General features: G+C 41.4%; 1 protein-coding gene across 8 annotated transcripts in view; it reads right to left on the bottom strand.

The window, feature by feature from the left end:
• The window catches only part of sash1a (SAM and SH3 domain containing 1a), a 148,730-nt gene that overhangs the window by 15,432 nt on the left and 116,291 nt on the right, over positions 1–17,007 (bottom strand). For 5 of the 8 annotated variants that reach the window (XM_041975955.1, XM_041975957.1, XM_041975959.1 and 2 more), the window contains exons 3-10: positions 13,681–13,731; positions 13,530–13,579; positions 8,403–8,443; positions 8,118–8,207; positions 7,923–8,035; positions 5,940–6,038; positions 1,728–1,863; positions 1,116–1,537 (exon numbers count right to left, since the gene is read on the bottom strand). In XM_041975955.1, coding sequence (XP_041831889.1) covers positions 1,116–1,537; positions 1,728–1,863; positions 5,940–6,038; positions 7,923–8,035; positions 8,118–8,207; positions 8,403–8,443; positions 13,530–13,579; positions 13,681–13,731 — 1,002 coding nt within the window. Of the gene's footprint in view, positions 1–560; positions 1,538–1,727; positions 1,864–5,939; positions 6,039–7,922; positions 8,036–8,117; positions 8,208–8,402; positions 8,444–13,529; positions 13,580–13,680; positions 13,732–17,007 lie in introns of all 8 variants that reach the window. The other 3 variants (XM_041975954.1, XM_041975953.1, XM_041975956.1) reach the window with 2 other exon arrangements.

Raw genomic sequence — 17,007 nt, forward strand, 5'->3', positions numbered from 1 at the left:
GTCCTCTGTCTAGTAGATATGCAGACTTTTCAGTCAATGAAGCTGACTTAATGTGGCCATTCAGTGAATGTGTCTTTGAGGCGATGTGCTGTGGTCCAAGCTTGCACAACATTTCCTACACCCCACGGTGATCGGTGACTGTGCGACTGCACGTGTTCCACAGGGATCTGACATTTATAAAACGCTCTTAAGAAACTTAACCTCCCAAGTGGAGGACAGCATATTATATAATGATTTCATATTCAGCTGGAATTAAAAAGCCTGAAGCCAAAGGCATTCGCTTAAAGGTCATAAAGATGCATTCCTCTAAAGGGTAGTAAGGTCTGAGGCAGGTGTGCCAGCTTATGACATTTACAACACGTAAACCAATGTTTTTTTTATTTATTTTTTTTTATCTACTTTTATATTTTATACACACTGCTCAAAATACCTTTTGTGTCTCATTTGGTTTTAAATATTTCTACACTCTCACTTTTAACTTCTGAGCTATTCTGCAACTTTAAAGAACCGAGTCCTGCCCACACGCGGCGGCCGATTTGAACCTCATGGTCTAAACTCACAGACTTCTGCTGGATGCGCAAGAGCACACGCTTGGTGCAGCGGTCCACGCTGGCCGCCCACTTCCTGTCCACCTCGCGGTCCTCCTCCAACAGACAGCGCCGCTCAGTGCGGCTGAGGGTGACTGGGCGGACCAGCTGGGCCCAGTTGAGGTGACCGTACAGGCTCCGTTCTACCACATAGGTGATGTTCAGCTCACTGACTGCCGTTCGACCTCGCAGCCTGCGAGGGGGGAACACCCACCCCCCTCCCCCACTTCCAAACCCTTTTGATTTGGCTACGTCACAGCGGATAGGTGAAGAGGGGGTGACAGACAGGGGGGAGATGGGGGACTTGGCATTGCGCGAGCGCTGGTAGAGCAGGTGCTTGGTGGAGTATGCGTAGTTGGGGTCAGGTTTCCGGTGTGTCCAGCTGCCATGGTGCCGGTTGGCAGGTTGATGTTTGGGGCTGCCTTGCGGACCATCATCCAGGGATATGAGAAGGCGGGACTGGGAATGGGGTTTGGGGCGAGGTTTGGTGAGGCCATAGAAGGCGTAGAGGGCCTCGTTGTTACTTACCCCGTGGGAGATGGAGCTCAGGGCCTTCCTCATCTCGCCATCTGTTGTGGAGCGTGACAGCTTTCCCTCATCGTCCAATCCACAGCCATCTAGCTCTGAGAAGGAGGAGCCACTGCCAGCCACGCCAGAGATGGAGCCTCCCAGGGCACTGGAGCCAGCCGGGGTTCTCCTGGGGGGGCGGATCAGACCGTGGGTACTGGAAGATTTACTGAAGGTTTTCACCAGCTTGTGTCCAGACCAGGTATCCAGGCTGCTGGAGGAAGGGGAGGTTGTCAGGCTGTCTGTGTCTCCATCCAAAGAGAGCTGATCATGGGTGAGAGAAGGCAGAGAAGCCTCCTGGGGCAAAAGGGGCTTCTTTAGGACCCCTGTATAGAGAGCTTTGTTGTCCTCACAGCAGGGTGGTGTCTCCAGATTCAGAAAATCTAAAGAAGAAGAGATAGAAACAAGTTAGTGAGATAGTTGGTTACTCAAAAAGATTTAGACATGACGGAGGTTTGGGGAAAAAGCCATCAGGAAAAACGCCATATTCTGGAAAAAGTTATCATGGGCAATTTTTGAAAAACAAATGCATCTAAATGAAATAAAGAATTGATAATTTTCAGAACCACAGACCTTCAGGGGCATGTTTCTTGCCCTCCTCCACTTTGATGAGTTTTTTCCTGACTCGGCGTGTTGAATTGACCAATTTGTGAAGCCGTTTGAACTTCACAGAGTCCTCGGATTGCTCATCATCTGACTGCTCACGAGACTGGTGGGAAAGAGAGCACGATAGGGGTAAAATAAAGGCAAAGAGTAAAATGGACTCACTTCTTAAAATAAAATGTTGGTAAAACATGGTTGTTAACAGTAATAGATTTAAATTAATAAAGAAAAAGACGTAAAAAAAATATTTATACTTTAACATATCTGTATAAGATGGAAACAAAGTTAGTGAGGTGAGAGATGGAGGATTAGAGGGATGGTGGCCCACTGCATTGTATGAGGTTCACATTCTTAATGAACACAAAATGAAATGCACTCAAATAATGACAAAAAATCTGAAAGATTGGGTGACATAATGCTCCATTTGGTATATTGTTGCACTCATTCCTCCAGAGGATATTGAAGGGCATTTATTCACAAACATCACTAACACAATGACACACATACAAACATTTCTGCTGCTGAGCTGCACACATTTCCTCCAGCATCTATGAGTGATGATGAGTTAAATTTTGGCAGAAAGATTGTCTGGCAGACCACACGATCATTATTGCAGTTAATTTGTTTAATTTTTCTCACTGGTTTCCAAAGCAACACCTCCTCTTTTGTTGCATACTGCAAGCATCACTTGCAAAGTGAAAGACCTGAATGCATGCACAGACCACAATAAGACACACCAGCTTTGCAGGGCTTAGCTCGCTGTCTGATAAAATGCAGTCTCATCTTGTAGCAGTGAACCCTAAAAGAGCAAGAAACCGCTGTCTGCAGAATATGACACAGGCTTGACTCAGAGGCTATTGACAGTATAGTGGGAGTATACAAGGGATGATGGTAACAACTGTGATTTGTTTGGAGCAAACATCTGACAGTGTTTGCAAAAAAAAACAGCCTCACACCAGCACATCACCAACACGGCAGGATGACATTTCCTTTCTGCTAGCAGGATTCTGTAACCAAACTTTTCTTATCTTTTCCAACTGAAAACAAAAAACAACATATCAACCATTTTGTTCTCACTTCAGTTTTTTTCTTTCAAACCTTGTCCCCTTCAGCAGTATTGCACCCCTCTCAGAGGTCTGCAATCACTTTTTTTTTTTTACATGCCAGCCCAGCAGACCAGAGCAAAAGTATTATCATTCATATGACTTCTGGCAATCCTGCAGATATAAGCTCCTGAAACCCATAAATCCTCCAAGCCCTAAGCCTTGACGATCTCTCAACCGAACCACACAATTCTGGCTGAAGTACTGACTCCTTCAAAATGCTATTCAACCTGTATGAAACTAGAGGGTATTCATTTTAGAAAATATAAAAACACTACTCCACAGAACTGATAAGAAACTGCAAAAAGGCTGAAGTTAAGGTAACTATAAGTTGATGTAAGTGGAGTGAAAAGTAGTGGCAATAATATAAAACTCCCAGCTCATTCCCAAGTAGCACCATCCATGCAAACTACCAGATAAACAGGGAGAAATGGACACATACTGAAAAGGAGCCAAATGTATGAGAACATCAATCAAAGAGGCTGAAAGGAATGAGGTCAAAGGAAAATTTTAATCACCACAACAGATTTTGCCTCACAAGTCCCTTAAGTTAACCTTAAAGAGTCAAACTTCTGCTAATAGAAATCAACTATTTACTGTTTTATTTTGTACAAAATAAAACAGATCAGGCACTACATCTTCACAATCAAAAAGAACAACCATGAGATCAAACTTACCACCTAATAGAAGAAAGAACTGCAACGTTTCTTTTGGTAAAATCCCAAAATTTAGAAAGAACAGAAGCAGGAAATTGATTGTGACCTGACTGCATCCTAAGGCACATTTCATCCAAAATAATATCTGTGCGCCTGAGCACATGCTGCCAGACGCAGCCTGCTAGTGAATTCAGCTCAGAGGAATGAGGGACTGTTTGGAAGTGCCGTGCCGCATAGCTAGCAGAGAAAAGGCGTGTTGTGCATGGAGAACAATCCAGCATTTGAGCCCCTCTGACCCTGCCTTGGCCCCCAAATCACTAATGGCCAGCCCTGGAATGCAGGCTCAGATCACCAGGGTAGGACAGACAGGCGAAAAAAGAGCATCAGAAAAAAAAAAAAACACAGCAGCCAAAGCATTGACATACTGCACATAAGTCTGCTTTAAACACGTACCATTTACTCATGTTTTTCTATATAAAAACACAACAATATACAATTGCAAAAACTTTATTTGGATTTGGCAGTGACCTAATTCCAATCACTGGAAAGGAGAGGGGGCAGTATGTGACACCAACAGAGGCCTCAGCAGAGAGGAAATATTTCCTGATGTAGCCAATTTTGGAACTCAGGGCAAGAGGAGAGACAGAGCTCCCCCTTTTTGGGCCTTGGGGACAAATGTAATGCCTTTATCTTCATCCCCCCTCACCCCCATCTCCCTTGTTTCCTCTCTGCCTCCGGCATTTGCTTCCAGAGCCAAACTGTGTATTCCACCACACAATACCTCTTCAATACTGTAACTCTTCAATCGTCTTGTGTTTATACAATCCCCAATCGATCACTTTTCTTCCAACAGGAAGTGAACAACTGGCAGCTGAGGGGGTAACACATGGTTTGACAGACTAATTAATATGATAAGCACACTAACATCAAAGAGCTAGATAGCACATAGGATTTGGGCTTAGGTTGTGCATGCCATAATTGACCTACTTTTCATGTGGAAGGAAGTAATCAATCATTACCCAGTAAAAAATATTAATAAGGACCCTTGATGGTGTAAGGAAACTGTTTTGCATTAATCCTTATTCATGGACTAAGTTACAGTAAGAAGTAAGTAAGTTGTGTGATATGAATGCATAAATCAAGCATACAAGTCAGTGAAGATACCAGAATATTAACTTATAATTATGCATATTATGGACAGGATCTAAATGGATATCTGTCTCATGGTTCAGTGTCCATTTACATTTACAAGAAGCAAAAACTTAACTTGGACTGTTTTCTGAACTAAACTTGAGTAGTTTTTATTGAGGAATACGACACTCATTTAAAAACAGCTCACATGAGCGAGGAGTTATTTTCAGATAACTTGGAATTTATTTGTTTGGATAAACTCACTTCCTGTATAAAAAAAGTGGGTCAGTGTGCAAGAATGTGTGACTGTGTGTTATCCCTAATTTATATAATAGAAAACTAATAAAAATTCACAGCTATTGAGTTTTGAATCTACATTGAGGCAGCCTGGCACACCAGCAAAAACACACACATACATGAAACTAACAGCCTGCCACCAAACAACAAACCACAGCTAACAGAATGAGCCCCCAGCTCCACAACTCAAAGCATCTGCTACGGAACTGACTTTCCGACATTCAGTATCCTCAGAAGTCTCAGCACTCTTTAAGGTAATCAGAGGAAGTTTTGAATTCCTCTCTCCAAGGATCACAGCTGACACAACCACTGCTAACACAATCTGCCGCCAGAGATTTGGTTTGGATTATGTCGACCTCTCCACTCAACTTTCTACAAGTTACAAATCCGACTGATATAAACAGAGCTGACCTAAATTTCCATCAGGCAATTTCCCTGCCATTTGAGCAGGCAGTTCTGACTTCGTCGGGACACATTTCAAATGAGACGCTTGTTACGGGACCAAACCAATGAATGAAATATGGATGAGCACTATCAGCAAATTGTGCAAACCTCATTCTGTTGACTGCCAATACTGGAGGCAACCTCCGAAACCCAAGCAAAGCATTGGGCTTGGAATTTTCAGAGGCTACACCGCTTACCATTAAGCTGTGTATGACATGGTGGAGAAAATGTATATGCAAAGTTGTGGTTTACCCATGAATAAAGAGCAGTAAAGGAGAGATAAAAGTAGAGGAAGGTCAGAGAAAAGTTGATTGAGGACACCAAGTTTATAGGGAGATCTATAGGAAAACCAGTTTAACTGGCATTAATTATATTTAGATAACCCACATTTATAAAAAAAAAAAAGTTCAAACTAATAATCACTGTTCTCCATCATAATCTTCTTGGCTGAAAAATAAAGCTGGAAGTTAAAAGTATTATAAGAGGTAAACTAGAGGAGGGGTAGGGGGAGATTTGGGAGGTGTGAGGGCAACAGGGAGGGATGTACTTACATTGCAGTTTGAGGACTGGTTTAGAGTGGGGGCAGATCCGTCAGCCCACTCTGCAGTTTCAGTACTGCTGGACTGTCTGCTGCGCTCATACTCCTTCAGCTACATGGAGAAGAAGAGTTTAGAGAGGCAGAGGAACAGGGTGAGGGCCACCCACTCTCACACAGCATGCTGTGTCTCTCTATATACTAACAGGCCATTGAGAAACATGCGTTCATCAGTGCTCATTCACACCGGGTGTACACTGCAGCCTGGGGTTGGTGGATCATTGGGTAAGCAAACACTAAAAGTGTGTGTTTCTAGAAGCTTGTTCTCTTACAACATCCCTAACTTCTTATCTCCTAAAACCAACATCTCACTTTAATTTACTTTTCTTATGATGGCATGAAAACGTATATAGTGTAACAATGAATAAAATGTTCATCATTGTCTTAACAACTGAAGGTGTGTACAATCTTACATTATGGCTGATAACATGTAACATCATGGTCCAGACACGTAGGAGGTGGTTTTGTGTATTATGGCTGTGACTAAACTTTTTGTGGTTTTGTGTCTATAATCTGTGTCTGCGTAAAAACTGTTTGGTGCTGGACTGCTTTATGGTATCAGTATACCATAAACTGATATAGTATATCAGTATGAGCATTAAAAGAATGGAACAATGTCTCGAATACTCTGACAATGACACATAATATCCTTAGAAATACTGTATCTGCACATGTTATCCTATACAGGTTCTTAAACCATGTCAGAGCATCTGGAGCCCTGCATATCAATACTACATTGGCTGGTCATAGCCAAGCTACTGATGAGCTCTGCACCCACACAGAACAGTGTTTGGGATAAGTTTGCACAGGCCCACATTGCTAAAACATATAAAACTCACCACATGTCTGGATCAGTCTATCAGATCATTTCTTAAGATGTTCAAAAATTTGATGGAGCTGGAAACATGAGTTTATGGTTCTAACGTATCATGATGTGGTGACAAGAGAAGTTATTTTTAATGTAGTATGTTGAATTTGGGAATAAATGAGAAAGTCATTTGCATATTATGGTAAATTAAATGTCACACTAAAAAACTTTTCTTTTAAAAGCTGAATGAATTATGAGAAAATACCTAAATCTAAATGTTATGCAGCAACCTTGTACTTTGTGATTAAATTGATTCTGGAAAAATTCTACATATAAGTGAGAGAAAAAAACAGAGTGAATACAGACCACAGAGGTCGATTAGACCATCTGCTTTGACGGTTTCAGTCTGTATCAATCAAGCTATTTATCAGTTAAAAAAAAAAAGAAAAAAAAAGATCATCAACATCCTGGAAAAACAAAATGAAGAAAGACAAATAACATGTGCAATCCAGCTTCCCATTTCCTGCTGGCCCGTCATGCTGCCCAGGAGACAGACATTACAGATTGTCTTTGACAGAAAACAGAAAATAGAAGTAGAAGTAGAAGTAGAAAGAAAAGAGTAAAGAATCAAAGGAAATTGATCGAAAGTCAGATAATAATGAAAGAGAAATAAAATTTATAGGAAAGCCAACAGATTATCCACCATGTCCAACTAGAGAAAAACCCAAATGCACCACAGCATCCCTCCAAGAGGTGGGGCTATTGATCTACTGACCATCAAGCTCATAAGTGTGAGCTGAACAACACACCCACACACACTCCAGGAGCTCAAACCCTAAAATTCCCAGAATGCTGAACCTCTGGACACACCAGTTTTCTGGAGTTTGTGTGTGTGTGTGTGTGTGTGTATGTGAATAAGACAATGCAGTGTTAAAATATAGGGCCTTCGAGAGGTTAGTAAGTGTAAGTCATTTTAATATGGCAGAGCTATTGCAGGACTATGAAGCACAAAGGATGGAGAGGCTATAATCTAATCCAGGAGAAGGTGAGGGGATGTGGGGATTAAAGGGACGGTCCAAGTCACTGAGGAGAGGGGGAGAAAGTGAAAGAGATGAGGCAGGAGATCTCTACCCGAGCCAGAGCTTCCTCTACAGTGATCATCTTCTCTTTCACCATCATCATCAGCTGTATCCTTTCTTCGTCGCTCATGGTGATCTCACTGGCCACGTAGCCAATATCTTCACCTGATCACAGCAAGCAACAAAAGGGCAAACGTGAAGGGTGTGCCATTTGTAATTTGGATGTGAAAATCAGAGCCACGCAAACCTTTGGATGACTGTCGAGCCACGGGTTTGTGTTGGGATTTTCGAAAGTTCTGCCAAAAAGATTTGTTTTTCTTCTTATTGTCCCACTTTCCTAAAGGACGAAAGAATTGCTTCAGTTACATTGTAGAATTGAATAAACTTTACAGACAGCTACTCCTCTGGTAGTGGCAGTGTGTTTGAAACCTCTGTTTTAAAGGTGGTAGCTAACTGTCCATTTATTCAAGTTTTGCACACATTTTTTTTTTCAACAAAACATAATAAAGGTCAATATTGCATCATAACTTACCTCCAGATCCATCTTCAGAGCTGGACTTGTGCAGGGGGATTCTAAAATTAAAGAAGCATAGATATTGTTTACAATTATACTCGTCTTGTAACAGCAGAGCAAAAGGCACATCAACTCAGTTCAAGCATGAATGATGGGCGCTGCAGTTCTGTCAATTCGCCACTTGGGGTCAGTAATGGCACTTAAGAAATCACGAACCAGGCTCCTGAGGTTTGACAGGGACAAGACGGAGATGATAGGATGCAAAAACAAATGGGTAAGACAGATGTTTTGAAGACTAACTCTTAAAGAAACAGCTGAGAAAGGAGAAAGGTAAACAAAATTAAGTGAAGAGCAGAGGCATTTAGACAAGTGAGAGAAGATGGAAAGTATAGAAACAGAGGAAGGAGACAGAAGTTGGAGGCGGAGAGGTAGAGACCACAGGGCAGACTCAGCCTGTTTGCCTTTCCACTTCCCTCCGCAGGATAGACAGTCACGAGGAAAAGAGAGCGAAGAGTGGCAAAGAAGGGAGCGAGGAGGGAGACTTGAGGGCAAAATAGAGACAGAGATGGAAAATATTTGAGTGAAAGAAAAAAAAAATATCCCTGACATGTGCATAAACCAGAACTAACATGGAGAAAATAACAATTTAAAAGCTGCTTGTAAAACATGAACTGCTTTCAGCTCCCAATCAAAAAGTCACATATGAGCAACTTCAACCTATTTTCTAGCAACTTCAGCAGCGTGTTAGATCATGGCTGGCTCTCCCTTGCTCTGACAAAGATGAGAAACCACATCAAGCAATCTATTTCTGTCTGCTTTATATAGAAAAAGGATGGGCTTCAAAGGTTTGTGTTCAAAGTAGCTTCTGAAAACTTGGGCTAAGTTGGCAGCGTACGATGGTGAAGAGTCAGTGAAGCTTTAGGACTATTTCTGCCTGTGATATGATGAATGCCCTGCAGGTGTGTTTGTGAGTAGAAGTGTAGGAGTGATGATAAGTAGTTGTGGCTACAAATGATGGGCTGTTCTGTGAAATCAATAAACAAGCAGAAATAACAGAATATCTATCTATCTGCATCTACTAAGGCGACAACTGCCTCTGGACCAACTGGTTTTTATTTCCCCACTTTCACACATCTTTCGTAAATTCAGCCAGTTGCACATGTGTATACAGCTGCTACAGACAGGTGGCTGCCAGTGGAGCAATGCAAAAGCATGTGACAGGATCAAAACCAAAATGAAACAGTTAATTTTCCCCTCTAGTGGCTACATGTCTGTGTGTATGTGCATGTAAGAACATATGTTTGTTCAAACATGGCTGTCTTCTCTTGTTGCAATGGAAAATCTCTGTGTGGCTTATAGCCTGGCTGCCATGGCAACATAATGAGATGCTAATTGAATGGAGGCCTGTATGGTTTACCCCTAACCCTTCCACACCCCCCCTCTCAGATAGGCTAGGGCCAATGCTAATGCTAAAAGAACTCACTCAATAGAAGCTATTCTGGCAGCATTGCCCCCCACAACACATGCTCTATAAATTTACCCCCCATGCAGTGCACGCATGCGTGCACTCACACACTCTAAAAGTGCCCCAATGTCTTCCAAAGAGGTTGTCAGTGAAGGCATTGTGTCGCTGCCAGCTTAATTGGTTTAACCTTAAATCTTTGTCATGCCTTTTGTTTCAGTTCTGCTCTTTGCATTTAGCATGGGGCATTTAGGTCCTTTCTATGTGAAGAGCAGAAGAGGCTAACTTACCGTGAGCATTACATAAAATCTAACTTAACTTTGGCTGAGCTTGTACACACTTCCAGTAATACCTAAACAAGGAGACAATCCCATAAACATATGCATGAACCAATGCAGCTCTACACATTTTTTTTCATATTCACTGAAAGCAAAAGCACTGTTGTGCACAGACAACTTTTAGAGTTTATTGCACTAAGATCAAATTACAATGGCCATGTATTTCTGTACAATGTTTTTTTTCTCTTTTGTGTGTGTTTCTGTGTGTGTTTGTGTGTTTAAATGGCCAGCCACCTGGAGCAAAGCGATCCCTGGTGTTTTTGTAGAAACAATGAAAGGTGACAGTATGACAGAGGCAGTGTACAACAGGAAGAACATGAGGATGACCTCTTTAGGGGCCATTGGTTACAAAGGTCTCATGGAAGGGAAAGGGCAGAAGCTTACAGAGCAGGGAAGAATAAAGGCATATAAATAAAACACAGAACTGACAAAATACTGCTTTTTAATTGGGCGTGCAATTTCCTGCTGAACGTCCTCTTCACTCAGCCCATAACATTTCCATGAGGGCTGTAGCACAGAGCTAAAAGTGGTAAATATGCTGTCAAGGTGCTTAAGTTTTTCAACATGATACTGTTGTTTGGATCAGATTCTTCACATGGCACAGCTAACAAACCCATCCGATTATCACGTAAGCTGGGCTTCCAGTAGCTCGACTGCCTCTAAATGTGCTGTTCTACAGTGTTGAAGCCAATAATCTACTATTTGCATCCTGCCACTGTGCACATGTGTGCTTTCATCAAGATCCATTTACTTTTTCTGTTAACCTTACTGATAAGCCAGCTGCCTCCTCTCTGTAATCAATAGCAGTCTAAAAACAGGAAGTCCCCAGCTCAAGACCCTTAACCATCTAAAAGCAACTCTGTCATCACTGCTCGCATACCAGGCATTATGGGAGCTGTGCCCACATCTTGTAACAGGGAGACAAAGAAGCAGAGAGGTGGCACAGCCTCTAGATGAAATCAGGGTAATCCATTGTACAGCTTGCATCAGTGTTCTTTTTGTGGCGCTGTGAGGAATGTGTCTGAGAAATGGATGGGGCTTGTCTATCATTTTGTCTGCACTTGATAAATCACTACCTGAAATTCATTCAGCACAGCTGAAAGTGGACAATAAATAGCATTATAAAGAGAAGTGTTGGGGGTATCAACAGAGGGGCTAGAAGTGAAGGATATATTCACAAAATGGGCTTTTAAGAACATGGATGCTTGTTATTTTGTCCAAAAAAAGCTTTAAAAACAATGTCAACTGGATGAAGAGAATATAAAGTTGTTCATTTTGAATTTTTACACTTGAAATGTTTTTATTGGAAGATGGCCAGAAGAGTGTGTGGAAATGAATACAGAGCAATTTCATAAGAGACAGCCTGAATACTAGTAAAGACTGGATGTTTATGATAAAGATGATCTGAAAGTATCCATGTGGTGCACGCAAAACAGAAAGAAACCAGCCTGACAGGAAGAAGAGACAGAATATAGTGCAGTTATGGTCTTCTTTTAGGGCCTCTCTCCAACAGCAGAGAGATGTCACTTGAAATTTGGCATCTGGTTCTCATCATCCTCAGCATTTGCCTGTGCAACATATACAGCCATGGGAAAAGAGATCATGTCTATGGTATGCATTTCCTTTGCAGCACGTGGTCATCACATGAACATAATTCCACAGGGGGCCACACACATATCAAATACAACAAGATAAAGAAACCGAGTGATTAATATTTAGAATCTTCGGTGGTGGTAAAAAAAAAAGAAGAAAAAACTTTGTTGTTCTTAATCTTTGGTTTCCCAACAAACAGACCAATAAAGGGGCCAAATGTGTGGAAACATAGTAAATGTAACTCTGTTTGACATCAATACAACTGTTTTGCCCACCAGCTACTTGGATTGCTTTAATCGTGTATAAAATTGCATTACATTGCCCTCATGTAAGGCTACGGTGGGGAAACTTAATGTGCATGTAATACACTGATGTGCAAAAACGAAAACCCAAACTTTTGTGGTACAGGATCCAGCAAAAAGAAACCCCACCCATGCACTTTTATATCCTGCTCTTTCGTTCATGCTCTTTTGCTGTAATCTATTGACCATCACCCTCTGTGTCTCCCCCTCTATCCCGCAGGACACAAAGCCAGGAAGGAAGTGCAGAGGGCCAAAGAACAGAGAATGGCTGCTGAGCTGAGCAGGTCGGCCTGAGGAAACAGTCGCCTGTTTCCTTTAACCACACAGCAGAGATGTGGTCAAGGGGGCTTAGAAGACCAACTACATCATATTAGTGATGACTATGAATAGAGAAAGCTGGATAATTTTATGCCCAGTTAAGATTTTCCATAATAATAGTCATTAGGTACTCAGGTTGGTCAACACAGTTGGCTGGGTTGTGACAGCAACTCATGAAAAATGAGCCACTTTAGGCCAGTGATGATTCACAAATTTGGCCAGATTGAGGGTGTGTATATCCTCAACCCAATCTGGGCTGATAATTGAAAATTTAACTGCAGTCACATGAACTATTTACCAAGGCTGCACAAAATATACCAAATTAATCACTATTGCAAGATAAAAATGCACAATATCAACATCACAAAGATATTTAAACTTATAATTGATTTTCCTCTAAATAAGCACCATTTATTGAAGCATTTTTTTTTGTTTATTTTATTTATTTATCTTTTTTTATTGTTTTAAGATATCACAAGTCATATTATCATATTCAACAATGACATTGCAGGTATTCCTATATCCTAGCAGCCCTTACTATGGACTGTGTCGACCTAAATTTAGGCAAAAAAACAGATCTGGCTCAACATCACCATCTGTACTTTGTCAAATTTGGAGAGACTCTGAGCTGTCAAGCAGATTAGGTTTTTCATTTTCTTGACATATGAATGCATTGAGTACACAGCTGTTGGAAATGCTCTGTACATTTCCAGTTACTACATGCTACAACAGAATTAAGTCTTGTCATCTGATGAGTTTATCTACAACCAGGGAAATCTGTAACTAAACCCCTGTCATCTGCTCACTCAAACAACTTACACACACCCTCAGATGTTATCCACTAGAGGAGAAAAGAGGACAGCTTCAACTGAGGACAATCTCAGTACCTTACTTACAATCTCTCATACAAGATATTTATGACTCATCAGGAGGTTTGTGTATGTTTATTTGCTTCTCTCCATCTTTATCTGTGGACCCACAGTTCATCTGTGATTCATGATTTTGTGCCCAGGCATGTATGGGTTGACATCCAGATATGCAGGTTATATGGACATGCACCGGGTGCACATTTCAAGCCTCAACTTTGGTTATGGACACGTTATAGTGATAAAGTAGAAAATACAGTACATACTTTCTATCTGTTTCAGGGGTGGAAACCTCGCTGCTGAAGCCTAAAGATTCCTGAGGAGAAAGAGACGGAGATGGCTGTGAGACTGAGTCCAGATTGACGTGTTATTTTCATGCACCTGTATCTCTTTTACCCACATAATGTCTCCGCTTACCTGGATCTCATTACGAAGCTGCAGAGAGGTACTGCTCGGGTCCTGTTTCTCCTGGAAAATGTGAAGAGGGAAAAGAATGAGGGCACAATGTCAACATCTAAGAACAATCATTTGTTATCATTAATATTGATGAACTTTGAGTACAAAACTAATAAGACTAGACAGGCAAAACAAGATCTGTACAGAAAAACAGAGCTGAGACAGTGCAAGTAATGTTTTTATAATCTCCTCATGTAGAAAATACATTCCTTGGTCCAGACATACCCGCTGTGGAACCAAACAAAATCACGTGTGCACACACGTGCATGTGTTTGTGTGCACACAAACAACCCAACAGAGAAGTCACGACTTGCTTCAAGTACCCAAACCAGCAATACTTGCTCTAAATGTTACTGAACACCACTTGGTAGCAGTGGTGTACTCTGACAACAGCTTGGATTTCCTCGCAAAACAAAACAAAAACACCTACATAAGAATTCCACAATGCAATTACAATGACGTTAACATGCTCCTCCCTCTACTCAGGGCAAACACCTGTTGGTTTGCCTCACATAATCAGAATACAGCATAACAAATAAGCACACATGGAAAAACAGGCATGGGTGGAAAACAGAAAAACAGAAACAGAAAACTTTGACCTTGAATTTAAAAAAGGTTTGGCCAAGTATAAAAAGAAACCACAGAGAAAACATGTATAACCCCACAGTTTTTAACCTCTCCGCACACACAAAATGCTGCTGAGCTCCTCAAACCTGCAATTACAGTTGCTTTCTCTGCACAGTTGGTGCTTATGTATATATCTGAAGCAGGTGTAGTCATCTGAAGACATAAAGATGTCCAAATAAAGATGAGCCTCAGATTATATGCCTCTACAGAGGGAAAACTGGAATCACAACAAGTTTGCAGCTCTCCAGCTAGCATTCATTTAAAGTCAGGGGAGTGGTTGTCACCCTAGTTAGTGTGACGAGGTATTCTTGTACTCTTTTTAACTGTCAAGTAGGAGATAACCTGATTCATTAACTCCATGTACTCAGGCAGCTATAATTCATGAAGCTGCACACAGGGTCAGCAGTTTGCCTTAGGGTAGTGAACAGATTCTCAAAAGATGTACCAGAGCAGGGTTCATAAGTTAATGTCATATCAAGGTCATAGAGAGAAAAATGAGATTTACTCTCCATCTGCAAGAAACCTTAAGATCAACTAAAGGGTAACCAAGAATTATCAAGTGTTCCTTTATGCTAAGGTCAATTATTATCCTATGTTCCATAAGAAGACTAAATAATACCATCTAAATAGTTCTGACTGATGTGCAGGTTTATGCAGGGAGCACAGTAAAACATAGTCTACATCCTTAGTAAAAACCACCAAAGGGTGCATCTCTGAGGTAAACTCTTTAGTTTGATATATTTTGGCCACTTTTGAGGAAGTGTTAGTGCCACTTCTGGCTGAGGCTGATTTTCATTAGGTTCCCAAGCGAAGAGAAAGTATAATCTGAGACATATTTACCAGAAAGAGAAGAAGTACAGAAAACATGTCGTGATACATGCAATTGCAGTTACATGTACAACATTTCAGAATATATATTTGCAAAATCTTTTCCCTTCAGCTCATCTATGATATCCAGAGTTTAAGTTTATTGTGTAATAACCCAATCTTTTACAGTGATGGAAGAATTTCAGGTGGCTTTTAAATAGATTAGTTTACTACAGACCCAGTTTGCTTGGACAAGAGTTTACATTAGCCAAGCAGATCAGTAGAAGCAAGCTGAAGTCTGAACTTTGTCCTGCTGCCACTTGGACAAATGAAATCTAGAGATCTGCAGATGTGCAGCATAAATAGGAAATGAATTGTTTTTGGAGAAATGTGTATCATCCTCTATCTCCACAACCAGATATTAGAAAATGAATGTACAGGACTTCCTACAGTTTGGTAGTCATGCTTCCTGATCAGGCATACTTTTGTTCAACTTTTTTCTTTCTTTTTTGGGTAGGAGAGTAAAATATTTCCATACTGGCACCTTCTAAGTATGAGCGCCTCCTTTAAGATCTTCTTCAGAGCCTGTAGACTACAAGTCAAATGAGCAGTGGCTCTGAAGTACTGAGGTGGCTAACGGCCGGCAAATTAGCCTCAACCCTACACTTACAATCACAGTAATCAACTGAAAGCAGACAGCATGGCTGGGTTTAACTTTAGGTAAACAAGTCTGACGAGGCATCCATCTATGTCTGTTACTCTGATCAAGCACACAGAAGCATGTCCGGAAGTTTCTTCTGGAGGTAAATCATCTTATTCCGAATGGTCTTTAAACAGCTTGTGTATCCCAGGGAATTTAGTGATTCCCATAAGTCAGGGAGCAGGTATCTGTCTATGGTCATAAAAGCATTTACTCCAGCTTGCCAGGCTGTGAGGAAAATCTGGGACAGGACTGTTTGTCTTTCTCTCAGAGACACAGATTATATGACACAAAGAAACACCACATCCGTCCCTTCAACAAGCACAGCATTCGTAGTCTTCTTTAAACAACGGCATTGTGCAGAATGTTTACTCAGAAAACCCCACATTAAGAAGACGAGCCACTAAACAAGGTGAATGCTCATATGCACACGCATGCATGGTCAAAAATACTTTCATAAAGGTAGCGGCAGACTGGTTTTGCTATCAGATCCTCTTTGATGGCTTCTCCGGCCTGTGCCGACGAGGGAGACATCTTGATCTTACTGGTGGGTGAGTACGGGCACTGTGCCAGTTGGGTGTAACTCTTCTGAAACTCACAGTCACCTTGCTGCCCAGCAAACGCCACACATGGATACAAGCATAAATACACCCGACATACATGCCACCACAGATGTAAACACAGACCGAGAAGCACCTACACACATGCACATTTTCGCCCCCACTTTCACAGATAGGGCTCCTAAAGGACACAAAGCAGCTCTCTGTTCCTCCTACTCATCCTCAGCTTCCCTGTATTCACTGTCTGTGCACGTGAGATGGAGAAAAGATGAGAAGAAGATCAGCGGAAAACTAACAAAACCTAAATCTTGTACGCTTATATTGAAGATTTGAGTAACAGTGTGTTTTGCAAAGACAAAATTTGGTGTAAAAGCTTCCAGAGTCAAGAAGTTTACTCTACCGATGGACAAAATGGAAATAAACAGTGGAGAAGTTGCCAGTGCAACCGGCACAGATTCTGAAAGAGAATATTAGATCAATATGTTTTGAAGGGTCTCTGTGAGTGTAAAGCTTAGATCTCACAACCCACTCCCAGAGGGGACCCGTTATCCTTTGCATGAACTTACCAGCATCGTCTTTAACCCACTGGCCTAC

The sequence above is a fragment of the Melanotaenia boesemani genome, chromosome 22 (genome assembly GCF_017639745.1).
Source record: "Melanotaenia boesemani isolate fMelBoe1 chromosome 22, fMelBoe1.pri, whole genome shotgun sequence".
Classification (NCBI taxonomy): domain Eukaryota; kingdom Metazoa; phylum Chordata; class Actinopteri; order Atheriniformes; family Melanotaeniidae; genus Melanotaenia; species Melanotaenia boesemani.